General features: G+C 47.6%; 1 protein-coding gene across 4 annotated transcripts in view; it reads right to left on the reverse strand.

The window, feature by feature from the left end:
• Positions 1-538: 538 nt before the first annotated feature.
• The window catches only part of RCOR1 (REST corepressor 1), a 122,632-nt gene continuing 108,031 nt past the window's right edge, over positions 539-15,139 (reverse strand). The window contains exons 9-14 of one of the 4 annotated variants that reach the window (XR_012494500.1): positions 12,006-12,083; positions 11,717-11,774; positions 10,840-11,069; positions 7,404-7,787; positions 926-964; positions 539-778 (exon numbers count right to left, since the gene is read on the reverse strand). Coding sequence is in view for 1 of the 4 variants with exons in the window: in XM_074326894.1 (XP_074182995.1) it covers positions 7,746-7,787; positions 10,840-11,069; positions 11,717-11,774; positions 12,006-12,083 (408 nt within the window). In the remaining 3 variants the exon portion in view is untranslated. The other 3 variants (XR_012494499.1, XR_012494501.1, XM_074326894.1) reach the window with 3 other exon arrangements.

Here is a 15,139-nt window from a genome sequence, read left to right on the forward strand (position 1 = left end):
CCAGAACCCACAGAACACTCTCCAACCTCACTCCAATGGGCATCACCAGATCTTTACCTCAAATTCCCTTTTTTCACAGAACTCCGGCTGTGAATAACTATACAACAGACAGCTCAGGAAATAAGAGCCCAGAGCACCCATGCCTGGGCTCGTCAGTCTCTGGATGCCCTGGAACTGGCAGCTGTGGTCCCACACCTTGGGTGTCGTGCACAGGCCTTTCTCCCTCAAGCACAGGGGCCGTGGGGCATTTATTTTTCCTCCTCAATATACCCAATCTCCCCATTCCTTTACCAGACACTTACGTGCCTCTGATGGTGAGTTCTGCGGACCAAGATAAATGTAAGTCTTGACCTCAAGGACTTGACCGAGTGGACTGAAAGTTTATAAAATACCTCAGATCAAAATGTTTAATTACCAGTGTGGGGAAGGGTGTTAAGGCACCAAGTTGCCGCATTCATGGCAGACGAGAGGAAAAACTGGCACAACCTCCCTGGAATACAGTGGCATGTACCAGTGTATAAATGAAGTTTGTGACCCAGAAAGTCCAATCCTAGATATTTATTTTGTAACACACTTGCATGGAGGCAAAATGACACAGGTTGTTTCCAGTCCGCTGATACTACAGATGATACTTCAGTGTGGCCGTCACTCGACGGTTTAAATAAATCCGAGTCACGGTGAGGAGCCAGCCATGAAGCCAATGCAAAGGAGTGAAGCCACTTTGTGTGTGTGTGTGCTGATGTCCAGACTTTCGGTGTGTCAAGACCAGAGCATGGCACTAGGACGGAAAAACAATTGTGTGTAAATGTGCACGTGAGCATACACACTTGCACACATGTTGACTCTCGAGGGATGTGCAAGGCACTGGTGACAATGGCTGCCCATGGAGGGGACTGGATGGTAGAGGACAGGGATGGAAACTTACATTTCACTGCATGCCTTTCATTCCAAGTACCTTGGTTACCTATGTAAGAGAATAATAGAAGTTTTAAATCATTTCTTCACAGTATGGTACGAAGAAGTGCGAGGATCAAGTGGTAGAAACCCTGAGAATTACTCCCTCTGCTGAAGGCAGGGGGCAGGGGGCACTACTGACCAGCACTTTAGAGACAGCGGCACATCCAAGCCTTGGGCACAGCGCCAAGCAGACGGGGAAGGCCTCGCGGCAGAGAAAAGCACCTGAAAATGTCCCTGAAGTAGGGATGTTATAGGGCTTAAGACAGAATGAAGGGCTGCGTGTTTTCCCCGAAGACAAGCAGAGCTTCTTAAGCAGGAAAGGGCCCTGACTGTGGTTGGGGGGCTGGGGAGTGAGTGAAAAGAAGAAATGTGGGGGACAAGATGAGTTAGGGACAACAGTTGAATTCAGGTGAATGGCAAGGACTGGAACTGTCACTGGCAGCTGTGATGGAGGGAAGGGACGTGAGAATTTCAGAGCTGGGTGATGTCGGCGCTTCCAGTTGGCGCCCAGATACACAGCAAGGGAGACAACATAGAGAAGGGCGGGGGAAGAGGCTTTAGTCTTGGACATGTCATTTTGAGGACACAGGAGCGGAGCTTGGCTGAGCTCAGGGCCGGGGCCCTGAGGGGTGAGAGCTGTCAGGCCCAGGTGTCAACAGCAGACCAGATGAGGTGGTGAGATGGTCCAAGGAGGGGGTGGTTGCTTCAAGGCCTGCCACTGAGCCCCTGCTTGGGGGTTGGTGGGAAAGCGTACTGGGGGACTGTCCTGGGCGGCTGGTTCCATCCAATCCAGGACCAGAGTCAGGGTCACCCAGGAGCTTGTCCAGGCCCCAGTGACCCCCCACACAGGAGGCAGCTGCACATAAGCGTCATCTTCGATCCACTGACAAGGAACGCAATTGGGCCACTTGGAACGTTCCATGCATCACTTACTTCCCAGAGCCAGCCCCTTGCTGGTACTGGGACTGGAGGCTACAGAGAACGGGAGTTGCAAGCTGGCTCCTCGTCTCAGTACACGCATCCACACGCAAGACAGAGGAAGCCGCGAAAAACTGAGACCCTAAGTACGGTTGTTGTCACTCCCTTCCCTGCCACACCGTTGGTAGGTGCTCTCAAGAACTCTCCCCTCGACAGAGGTTACCAGGGCGATGACAGGCCTGGTGGGGGACGGAAGTTCTTCTCACCGCGATGTGTTTGTTGTCTTGGCGGAGATTCTACCAGAAAGCGGAGCCTGTGCTGAGGGGTTGTGGGTGGTTTGATTCTGAGAGTGATCCCGCGGAACAGGAATGGGATCAGGAACAGTGAGACAGGGACGGTAAACTGAGATACGGCGCATTTTCCGTTGGTCACCACTGTGGGCCCAGAGGTGAAGCCCTGCAGACCTGCCTCTGAACAGACGGCCTGTCTGCTGCACTGGGGACCCACCCCACACCTGCACCTGTCCCCCTTGGCCAGGCTGAGCTCTCACCCGCAAAAGAAATGCTGTCAGTTACACTGGCCTGAAGCTGGGGCTGTTGCAAGGGCCAAGGTTATGTGAGATGTGACACAAGAGGTGACCTGTGCTCTCCTTTTCCCCGATGTGGAGACCTACGACCCGTCACCTATCCCTCCCATCTCGTGGCCGAGGCCAGTTCCCTCCACTTCCTGCCCTTAGCTGTCGCTACCCTTCCAGGTGTGTGGGGGCCAGGCCTCCACAGCCCGTCTGGCGCCCCCCAGCAGATGTCCAGTAGCACCAGCAGTGGGCTGCTCTGAGCCTTGCCCCTACTCACCCCCAGCCCTGCCTGCACTTCCTTTTGGCTTGCCTTCTTCCTCCATCTCCTGGCAGGAAAGCCGGGGGTTCCCCCATTCTACACCACGAGTCACCTCCACAGATCACATGGGTTTCTGAGCCGCTGCCCTCCTCTCCCAGGTTCCACCCTCGGGGCCCTGTGCACCTGGCACTCGCCCGGGCCGCTCGGTGCTGTACCCGAGGCAGCCGTTCATGTCTCCTCCAGGAGAGGACCTCTGAGAAGTGTCATGTAAACACCCTCCCTCAACACCACGCAAAGTGACGCACGCAGAGGGCCCCAAATGTGTCTTTTAAATGCTGTCTTGAGGCAACGCTGGACTGGGGAATCAGGTTTTCACGGTACTTTTCTAACGAAACCCACATTCCAACTAAAGAAGGAAAGACGCTGAGCTGGCCAGTGGCTGCCAAGTGTTCTTCACGGGACTCAGAAGTGCTGAGATCAGCGCTGGGTCCACTCTTGGCCAACCAGAGGTGACACAGGTGGGGGTCTTGCCTCCTCACTGCCAGTCCAGGGGCTGTGCAGAGGCCAGCAGCCAGGTGTCAAAGCCTGGTCAACTGAAAAGAGAAAAACCACTAATGGGAAAACATTGCTCTCACCGAAACTGTCACCTAAATTATCGCAAACATTCTGAACTCATCCACCTCACTTTGATCCCAACCATAAGACTATCGTACATAAAGAAGAATATAGTTCAGGTAGAGAGAACTAAAGGCTAAAAGCAAAAGGCATCCCTGACTGTTCCTACATAGTGCAGTTCTGGGGAACTTAATACATTCAGGAACCCCAGGGTTCAATGCGATAGGCAAGGAAAACCCCACTCTGTACTGGGGTAGGTGCTACTTTATGGAGAGTGCGGGTGGCGGTACAGAAAATGGTTTTGTTTCATATTTTATTACGTCAACGGCTTGAAAAGTTTTATTTAACTTCAGCAAATATTGGAAATAGAAAAATGAATTCTGCAGAATTTCACAAATAAATGTTCCAATCTCCACTAACAAATGTTATCATCCAATGGCTAAGCAATTATAATGCTATGAACATTCACCATAATGAATGTGCTGAAATAGAAAACAGGCAAAAGAGACATTAAAATATTACTTACAACAGCATTATTACAACGTATTTTCTTTAAAATCCCAATGTGGATTTTATCACTTCAAAAGATATACAGCATTTCCGTTATATTTGCAAACTTAACCTTATACATCTTTTAAAATCTTGAAAAAGTTTTAAGCAATCTAAAAAGCACTCAGCAAAGCCGCTAAGTCTACGTAATGGAACAGGACGCCCTCCAGCGTAAGTTTCGGTTCTGGGAGAAGGCGACTGTAAACAGTCCTTATCATACAACATGCATAGACTACACGGACCTTCCTTCTGAATTGGAACGTTACTGCAATTGTGCTTCACTACACGTAGGAAAAGCTGCAGAGATCCAGGCGTGGCAGACAGTGTTTGTTTTTGAACATTGTACAAGATCACTAGAGTCTGATTAGCTAGCTAACTACCTTGAGTCAACTTGAGGCAAAGTTTCACTTGATATTAAAAGCTTGAGTCCTGGGTCACTAGATTTAGAAACAGGCTAAACAAGAGAGAAAATGAGACTCTCGACTAAGTTGGCTCCATCTTTCCTTTGCTCACATAAGCAGGGATCCATCCAGTTAGTGTAAAGCACTGCTTGGCTTGTTTTTGGTGTGCAATTATACCAATAGTACATCTGATATTTAGAAAGACAAAAATAGGGCATCGTTGAAATTTAAAGTGACAATGAGCACACTTATAGTGGTGTGTGATATTTGAGGAAACTTTATATACACAGAAAAACTGCTTAATTAGTCCGCCATAGTCAAGCTGTGAAACTCAACTATTTTTTTCGTTTTTTGATTAGAGGTTTGTGACCATCAAAGGGTCTTATAGGTTAAAAAACTATCAAAAAGCATTTTGAGGAACTGGTGTCTCGGTCGGCACAAATACACCGAGACAGCGCAGTAGGCACGGGACCCTACCGCCCGGCTCCCGCTGCCACGGCCCAGCCATGCCCCGCCCTCCGCTGACGTCAGCACAGCCGCCGCGGGGCTGCTTCCGGTTGAAAGAGCTACATTACAGAACTGACCACTGTTTCAGACCAGTCAACACAATATTCAAGTAACAAGGTGTTTAAATGGATACGTGAAAAAATTTTTACCTAACACTTTACACATCTACATAAAATTAAATAAAACAAACTTAATGCATATGCAATGCAATTTATATCTTTTAGGATTTCTAAACTAAAACTATCATTTGTTTCAATGGTACTATAATTTGCACAATAACTTAGGAGAAATTTTCCACAAAAATATATATATAATTATGACATTCACATTGATAATTTTTAAGAAGACAAAGCTTAAGTGAACATTGCATCCGAAGCAGTTGTCACGTGGACCTTTACACGTCCAAACACGACCTGCTGACGCACCAAAGTCTTGATATGTTAAAAAGGGGCTGCACATAAATAAGACCAAACCACTTAGCTTTTAAAGCTACGTGATTTCTTGCATTTACAACATCATTGCAAAGACAGTGTAATGAAACAGTTTAAAACACAGTGCTATCTTATCCGTGAAACTACAATGAAGGCAGTCAGGCAAAGACAACCCTCTTTTTCCCTTCTGGCAAATGGAAACAACATGCCCCTTCCCTTGGAGAGAAAGCCCAAACCCAGCTGCTGCGATCTCGACAATACCGGCACAGTGATTCTTCAGGACAGGAGGCCACTCAGGGCCAGGAACCACCTAAGGGCTGGTGCCCAATACAGAGGCCTGGCACTGCTGGCATATCCGTCATGCTACATAAGACCTAGCCTCATGCTTTCAAGCACTGCCAGAAGGGACCAATTCTTAAGGAAAATAGCCTGGGCGAGAAGAGGGGAACAGCCCTACTTGCAGAGTGAGAAACCCATCGCAGCAAACTGCTGACTGCTTCCAGTAAGAGGATGGAGCCTGTGAGCAGCAGCAAGGAGAAACTGAAGCTTCTGTTCACGCCTTGTGTCCCCTTAACGAGATGTGCAAAACTTATGCCACCTCCTCCCTGGGGCCTTTCCTGCCACTTTCCAATTACACAGCAGGCTTATGATACAAACAAACAACTCTGCAGCATTCCTAGTGTTCTTTTGCCCCCGTCCAGGCAGGGGTGGGGAGCTGTGACCGCCCCGCTGTGACTTGTCCTTCACATGCTGTCCCCTGACCCCCGACTACAGACTCCCAGCCCAGGGACAAGATGATAAAAGTTGGGAAAGTCCCATTTCACAGCCCCCGCTTTGAACGACCCTTCTCCAGATTTCTAAAAGAAAAAGTACAATTCCAAACCATCTACCTTCCTAGTTCTCTTCCTAGAATCAGACTTTAAAAAAAAAAAAAAAAAAAGGCAAGGTGCTTGGGAGTCAGAACACATACATTTTAATTGCATATTTTAAACTCTTAAGAATTCTGTTTATGCCACCTTAAAGCATCTGCATTCTTTACTTTTTGGTATTGAAAGCGGTAAAAATATTTAAATGATGCAAAAAACAAGAACAAAAATGCTCCTTCGCATCTTTAGTGCAGGCTGAACTGACCGTGGGAAGGGGCAGGGAGTTCAAATGCAGCTCGACAGGCTCCCTCAGCCCCTCCGCAGGTCCACGGCCAGGCAAGAGAATAAAAGGGATTCTGGAAGCCTCAGGACATTTATCGGAAGTTTTCACTTGTGCCAGTCCAACCAAAAGGCAATACATACCACTTTGTAGATTGTTTCTTTTCATCTTGTTCTCACTAGAACCAATAAACTGACCACTTCTCTGTCCTGTACTATATGAAGAGAGAGAGGATGGTGTTTATGTGGTCGCATCAGTACATGAAGGACACAAAAGGACATGTAGCGTGACATATAAAAGGCCAGGCATACCGAGAGGATGGGGAACAAACAACGTGCAGTTGTATAAAACCATCACCAGCAACTCTAATACCCTTTGCTGAGCTAATGTAACATTTCAAATCTGCACTCTTCAGATCTGCAGCGAGTTCTCCCATCTCCCACTCTCAGTGATGTCATCTTTGGCAAGCAATAAACTTTAAAGAAGAAGTAAGACACTAAAACAGAAAAAGGATTCATAACATGGTTGCCAAAAGGAGAAGGCACCAATTCCAAATGTACAAGCACCAGGTACAGTAGTGGTATGGACCAAAGCTCTTGGAGCTGGGTGGTGAGGGGGTCAGGAGAAGACAGGGCGGCACCCATCCTGATTACAATGCTGAGAATTGAAGGCAGAAAGTGTTGAGGTCCACGTTCCTTTTAAGCTACAGTGTCCAAGGAGAGTTGCTGCGAATGAGCTTCCTACCAAGTGGGAAAGGAGAAGGAGAGACTTAAGCCAACTACACTTAGAAACCATAATTAGACCCTCTATTCAGGGAAATGTGAGTTGAATGAGGAGGTTTGGCACGATAAAGGTTATAATGCAGTCTGCCAAGGTACTGTGATTCCCAAAGAAGCATGATACCACTTAGGTGGATGCCTCAGGAAAGAACAAGAGAAACTTTCTAGAAGGCCAACAGGGTCACAGTTACTGTGAAAATTACATTATGCACAAAGTAGAAATTGCAGGCCATGCAGGAGCAGAGTCGTGCCTTCCGAGTCGACTACCTGTTCTGAAGCTGCTGACGGGAAGAGCTGCCATTGATGGGGCTCAGGAGCTCCGACTGGGAGGCGGTCCCCAGAGTCACAGGAGGCGTGCAGGCCAGGAGGCTGCCCCTGCACTTAGGCAGAGTGTGAGATGCAGTGGAGCTCTCTGAGACGTGGCGCCAACATGGAGGAACGAGCAAAGAATTAAGGCAGATGTAGCACAGGACTGGAAGTGTATGCCTTTTTGGTAATAGCTGCTTGTCCACAGAGCTGTGATGCAGATGGCTAGGTGATGTCTTGTAATACCTGATATCCTGGGTAACACACTTGTCCATACCAAGTACTGGAGGCTACCAGAGTTTCTCAGGAGGCAGAGGCATATCTGACGTCAAGAACAGAAGCAGCCTGAGGAGGGGCAGAAGAAAAACAGAGCAGGTCAACCACACAAACAGCGTATTCCGGTGTCCTGCACGAGGGAGAGGGCGCCGGCCTACGGGCCTGCCCATGCACGCTCCACTCCTAAGGGCAGGGCCTCAGGAGGTGGCTGCCCCGAGGCCGGCGCCCGGCAGCAGGCAGCATGGCAGGATGTCTTGGGCTCAAGTCCTGACTCTGCCACTTTCTAGCTGTGCACCCAGGGAACAGCCATCATTCCCGCTGGAGCTCCTCTTCCTCATCTGAAGAATATACACAGTAACGACGTCTACTTCACAGGATTCAAGAAAACCCCTGAAAAGGACAGTAAGCACAGTGCTTGGCAGAGTCCTGCTCAGGGATGTGGGCACTGGCTGGAGGGGCTGCATGGCACCCACCCCAGCCAACAAACAGGGACACAGGCTGCCTCGGGTCCCGAAGGTTGCAGGCTCTTCCAGGGCATTTCAGACCCAAACCTACAGGACACTCGTGCCTCGGTGCTCACTGCGCCCCTCCTGTGCCGGGCTGCTGACAAACAACTTGGATAGCAATCCGGAACCTGGGAAAGGCTACTCTCCCGGTGAAGTTAGTTTATTAGAACTGCTGTCAGACAAACCAGAGACTCCTCCCCACTAGCAGTCACTGAGCCATTCTCTAATTTAAAGTAACAATCTTAAACCTTATCTCTAACCTGTCATTTTTAGCATCGCTCCATGCCCTTTCTGACCCCACAGGCTTCCCTCCCTTCTTAGCCCTCATGTTACAGCAGGTCCTCGATGTGGTTTCCTTATAAGGTAGATGAGATGCCTGGGCACTGAGCTCTGCTTCATGCCAATGAGCCTACGATAAAACTGGTTTCGCTCTGCATGGCTTCGCTTAATGTTGCAGAACCTATCTGCGACACTCAGTGAGGGTTCCCTGTCCCAGGACCTGTAGCAATTCTGATGCCTTCCTCCCTATTTGTGCTGCATAAGACACAAAATCTGAGGGCAGAGGGGCAGGCAGGACACCAGCGACCTTCCTTAGCTGCTGGATGCCACGAAATAAGCGCAAGGCAGAATTCCAAGGACACCAAGTTCTGAGCACGGACTGCAGTCAGCATTGTAACAAGTTCCTTCAGGCCTCGGTAGACAGAAAAGCAGCTGCAAATGGAGAACGGAAACCCAGGGTGATGGAGTGAAGGGCTTGTGCTATAAGAAGCAGAAAGAGACTAAAGAGAAAAGGAAATACAGGCATGTGTGTGAAAATCAGTGTGTGTGACAGCGAGTGTGTGTGAGAACGTGTGTGTGTGGTGTTTTACATGACCAAAGGGGTGAAAAATTTTAAAGGAAATAGAAAGATTACACATCAAAGAGAAGCTGGATAAGATTCTTCTAGAAGACCAGGTTGGGCAAGCAGACATCTGGAAGACCTGCTGCTTGCTGGGAGGTCGAGTGATGGATGGACCAACCAGCTCCACCAGAGAGGAAGAGAGGGAATTACATGGGTATTTTGATGTCAAATCAACACGGGAAGTGGACCATTGAGGATGGACTAAGAAAGAAAAAAAACTGACTTATGGAAGTCAGGCAGTAAATGAACCAGGCAAAAGAAAACTACACGTGTGCACAAGAACTGACATCCTGGTGGTTAAATTCACTATCACCTTGCTTGTGCCAACCCGGAGGGCTCCGGTTCTGGTTAAATCTGCAGAGAGCAGAGAGCCAGTTGCCTATTATTTCTGCTTCCTGGGACTGAGGCTGGGAATCTCCACATGGAAGATGGCTTTTTTCTTGCAAATTCTCATGCGCCTTTCCTAGTAACCTCATCTTTTCAGTGCTTCCTAAATCGAGTCCAGGACTTCAGGAAGTTAATTTGTTGTGAAAGGTAACAGCAATTAGCACTGGGACAAAAACCACTGCCAGAAGGTAAAAGCACCTTCATTTTTTGTTCAGGTGCTACGCAGGCTGGGCCATACACAGGTGTGACTCGGGACCCACTCACACTTGGCAATATTATACACTTCGTACACTTACTCAAGATTTTCTGGTGGAAAGCTCTAAGGAGTCCATTCTAACAAAATCAGTATGTTTTAACACTCTTCTGACAAATGGGCCGTGGGGTACTGCGTGGACGACCAACGTCATGATCTCAGGGTACCCTCTTCCTGATAAGGCACCCCCACTCAGGTCAAGAGGGGGCCTCTGGGCTACTGCGATAGCCAGGCTCTTTCAAGGACAGTAGACAATGGAAAATAGGTAATTTCAAATCACTCCTGCACGGTTGTTGGAAGACTAGTGAGAAAGTGACTTTCCTTGTAAAGCTAAATTAATCCTTAAGTTACCATGGCAGTGAACAAACTCAAATGTGAAGTGACTGGCAATGAACTCTTACCCTGCCCAGCCCCCCTCTCCTCCTCTGTGGGACTGAGAGGTAAATACGGAGCAGGGCAGGCCAGGCTAGTTGGGGAAATGGCCACCCTGTCACAGGAAGCAGGGAGGCAGCAGATGGGTCCCTGTAGCCTCAATAATTTTCCAGCCTAGGCTCTGCGACTAGCTGATGACTCAGTGCCACTATCCTGGAGATGACTTGCATGTCATCACTGTCCCAGACGTCCCAGCCAAGCACGGGGCCTAGCACTGTCCCAGTTAGTCCAACAGCACCCAAGCCTGGGCGGGCTGTGCAGCAGGCAGACCCACTGGTAATCTCATTAAATTCACAACGAGATGACAACGTATTTGACATAACTGAGCTCTACTGACACTCCTCAAGGCACTTCCAACTTCTGGTTTACTGTATTTAAAGAAACACTGGTAATGTGGAATATTCTGTGGCTAGAGGACGGAATGAGAAATTAGTCCAGGAATTCAACTGTGAATAACACACACAGTGACCAAAAATTGAGTGACTCCAACATACACATTATTATGGTATTTACAGGTAAAAGTCAAGTTACTGACATAGCTAAAACCTAAAACCATTTCTGCAGCAGAAAAAGGTCATCAATGAAACTACTTGGACCACTGAGCACGAATCCGGCACAGAAGAGCTCGTGTTTCAGACTTACCTCATCTTCCTCTTCAGGAATCTTGACAGAATTCTCTGGGGACTTCACAGGTTTCTGGTTACTGGGCCCATTGGTCTCTTCTTTCCCATGTTCTGCCTCCCATTCTTGTAAAACTTCATCTATGTTGAAGCGGCGTCGATAATTTACAAAAAAGTTTTTCACTTGTACCACTGATTTGTTCCCAATCACATCTGAGATTGCCTGAAAGTCTCGGCCATATTTCCTGATGGCTAAGGATGTAAGAGAACAGTTTTGTTTTTTTTCAATACAAGAGAAAAACATTAAAAAAAAACAAACCACAATTGAGACTTGCCCATATCCAGATAACAAAACACACAGGCTTTTAATAGCAGGCCCTACGTTTGTGCACTATATCAGTGGAGAAAGTACTGAAATTTAGATATAGTCCATAGATGACTGACCAAAGTTGTTCAGTATGACCCAGAAATCTGTACCTTGCCATCACGTCACATGAGAACTGAAGTCACCCAGCAATTACTGTATGGTTGTGGATGTTATGCATTCACCTTTCCAGGGTCCCCAGGACTAGAACACCCCCAACCTTAAAACCCCAACACTCAGTCTGCTTCTTTTGGGGTTTTGTACTTCCTGACTATTCAGAACCCAACGTGTAGCTATCAGAATGAAGTACTCAAGCCTTTAGAAACTGAAGCCTGCACACTGATTTTTACGACTTGTGAAATACGGAAAGGAAAGGAGTAAAGCCCAGAGGGAATGTGGCAATGCAGCCAAAACGACATCCCCTATGGGAATGTGACCCTCCAAGAGCCGGCCCCTGAGAACCGTGTGCGGGACGCAGTGAGGCACTGCTCTCGCCTAGAAGCTGCCACTGCTTCCGAGGAGATGCTCCCCATACCTTGTACGGCCAGGAGCTGCTCCTCTGTGGTCCAGCGTGCGTTACACTTCGGAATGACCTGGGCATCAAAGGAGTCAGATCAGCACAGCACACTTAGAGATGGCACGTCAGTATGTGGTTAACGAATCTTTCTTCTTCTCATAAGAGAATTTATCATTAGACGTTCATAAAATTATGTCTCCACCTTTCTTTTTAATAGATGTAAGTGGAGGTGTATTACAGGGATATTATTTTCTTAAACACAGAAAACTTGGGCATGACTTCTGAGATGCTGTTAACATAATCCTACCTCTGGAAGTCGGTATGGCTCTATCCCACCATCAAGTTTCTCTTTGAGAGCACTGTTTGTCTGTTTAATATTCTGAATCTAAGAGAGAGAAGATTTCATTTTAAAAATGAAAAACTTTTATGAAGGTATGAAAACAGAAATAAACTAAAGGAAACCAACCAACCAAGAGCAGTTCCTAACCTGTATGGTGCCAAACCTGGAGGTCCCCCCCGCCCCCCACGCAGTATCCTTTGAGAGCATCTAACTGGTCTCTTTAATTGACCTGCTGACAGCAACAGACAAGGGACAACCAAGAAGGAGGGGACGGTGGTAAAAAGCCTCCTGCGTACACAATCCTAACCCACCATTTCCTGACGGGCGATCACCTGAGCAGAACACATATCTGGGGTCTGACACAAAGGACAGGCGGTGCCTGGGCTTCCCGGCCTGCAGAACTGACCCGAACACCAGAACAGGTGGGCGCAAGGCAGCCGAGCCTCCCAGCCCTCACTGCTCTACACGGCAGCAGCCCGCAGGCTCTTATGGGGAGAAAGAAGAAAGCAACATGCCAGTTCTCCACAAGCCGCATTTGGATCAACTGAAACTTCATTTTGTCACAAGTTATCTTTTCCATATTATTGCTTTGATTCAATGTACTTAATCTCTCATCACCCCAGCCTAATCAAAGAAAGACACAAACACTACCAACCGCCCAACCAATCCCTGCTGCCCTTTCATTCTGCACGGACTCGGAAATGGGCCCTCCTCTCTCCGCTCCAAGCAGGGGGGCATTTCTGTGCCAAGCACAAGAGAACTCTGACCCTAGCATTTTTCATTTCTGAATGATCACACGAGCAAATAAAAGAAAGCAGGGGAGCAACTGGTCCATTTTCCCAGTAAAACATCAGAGACACTAGTGAGCAGTAGGTGCCCTTGAAAGCAGAGATCTCATTAAGGCAGATAGAGGAAGGCAGGACTTAAGCGGGGGTGTTGGGGGTGTGTGTGTGTGTGTGTAAGAAAAATATCAGACAAGCACAAAATTTACTCCACAATAAAACCATAAACGAGGACTTTGAGTTACTGAAATTAGTTTATTTTGAACAGTTACAAATCAGAAGACAATACTAGAAACTGACTCATAATAAGTTCTCGGGAAAGTAGTACCAGTTCTCAGATCCGCATTATCTAACAGAACTCTGTCTGATACGGAAACGTCTAAAGCTGTGCTGGCCGATATGGCAGCCACCTGCCACGTACTGCTACTGAACACTTGAAATGTAGCTTATGCAACTGAGGAATCAATTTTAAATTTTCTAAATTTTAACTAATCTAAACTTAAATAACCACAAATGGCTCCTGGCTACCATATCGAATAGCACAATAGTAGACTCTCGCTCAAAGCTCTGTTACCAACAACTCATAAAACACTGCAAGGTGCTCAGATGATGGTCACTGAATTTTCCTTAGGCTTAAAAACTAGACCTAGAAACTTCTGACAGGGAATTAGCAGAAAGTCATGGGTCTAGAATACTGCACATCCCCTAGCATTCCAGTTCTGTGACTCCCTTCATTCTGGCTGCTTGTGTACACGTGGTACAAGACTGGGTATACAGCGTGTTGTGATTAAGTAATGTGCGTTTCCCAAGGAGACCAGCCTACTTTAGCACATGCATTTTCTCTCTAAAATCAATAGCTAAAGAAGCGTACAGAGTCAATGAATGGCTGTAAGGGAGAACGTCTACAAATTCTGAACTAAAAGTCAGCTCTGAACTCATTAACCTACATCTCTGATCCTGGTGCACTTTCCATGTTGGAAATAGCCCATGTTCACTAACACAATAGGGTGAGTAGCAACCAAGCTGGATAAGCAACAGGCTATGAATGTAATAGGCATGTAAAGAAAAACCAAAAACGCAGCGGTCACTTGGCCTGGTGCCTTACTAGACCTCCCAGTCAAACATAATTTTCTTTTTTCTATGTTGTTGTGTGGTTAGTGATTCTTCTCTAATGTCAGACTGTTTTAGTCTCTGCTCCGAAAGACCTGATGCAAAGGCTCTGTTCGCTGGTTAACCTAACAGTCGTTCCCAGCCTCCTTCCCACGTGTTCCTCGGAGCCAGGAGAAGTGTGGCAAAGCCTGGCACACAGGAACTAGGGTTTCTGGGAAGCAAAGGCTTTTCCTGCTAGAAGGGACAGATGGGTCAGCTCCACTGCCATCTCCTCCTCTCACTGCCCTGCACACAGACGGAAAGGTTACCAAATGGCTTCGGCAGCTTCCAGTGGGGCAACAAGCGAGATGAAAGGCCAATCACTAAGAACGCCGAGCAGAAAGCCGAAAGACTCTGGCTCTGTGAGAGCATCGCTGAACAGATGGACTAATGCCAGCACCACTGATGTTGGGATCTCTTGCTATTTGATAAAAATAAATCCTTAATTGTTTGAGCTGTTGTCAGGTTTTGTTATTTTCAGGCGAACGGTTCCCTGGATATACAGCCAAACACCAAACATAGGTGCCCCCAGAATAAAATGTCCGCTGTGTGACTATCATTTGGAGCCCCAAAGTGCATTTGGCAGTAGCCCTAAAAGGTTATGGAAAGTAAACAACCTGTATCCTCTCAGGACATCAGGCTCTAAGCAAGCCCTCTCTTCAACAATGAGAACTGTGAGTAGATACCTTCAAATAAAAAATTCCTGCTCTTGACCCTGACTCTGAAAACCAAGGAATCAGTAACACCGCTGTGGAAGAAGGGGTCTCGCTTTCTTTCTTGAACGTGAAGCAGCAAGCATTAGGAACTCACTCCGCAGAGGAGCAAACGCAGAGGAAGATGAAAATGCGTCCAAGAGCTCACAGCCCTCATCAGAGTGAGCTCTTCCAACGCAAACAGAGCTGAGAACGCTCTCTCACAGCAGCCCTCATACATCCTAGAAGATCAGGCAAGCAACGATTCATCTCTTCATTTGAAAAGAGGCCCCGGAAGATGAAGTGATTCTCCTAAGATTAGAATGCAGCTGTGCCAGCAGCCACGACATGGAGCCAATCCTCTAGCTCCATGGGGCCGCTTGGTCCTGGTCTGTGACGTCTCCCTACACCAGAAGACAGGGGCCACTGACCCCTCTTCTCATCTATGAAGCGACAGCTGCCTTCCTATTTAATTCAA

Source organism: Rhinolophus sinicus, linkage group LG03 (genome assembly GCF_036562045.2).
Source record: "Rhinolophus sinicus isolate RSC01 linkage group LG03, ASM3656204v1, whole genome shotgun sequence".
Classification (NCBI taxonomy): Eukaryota; Metazoa; Chordata; class Mammalia; order Chiroptera; family Rhinolophidae; genus Rhinolophus; species Rhinolophus sinicus.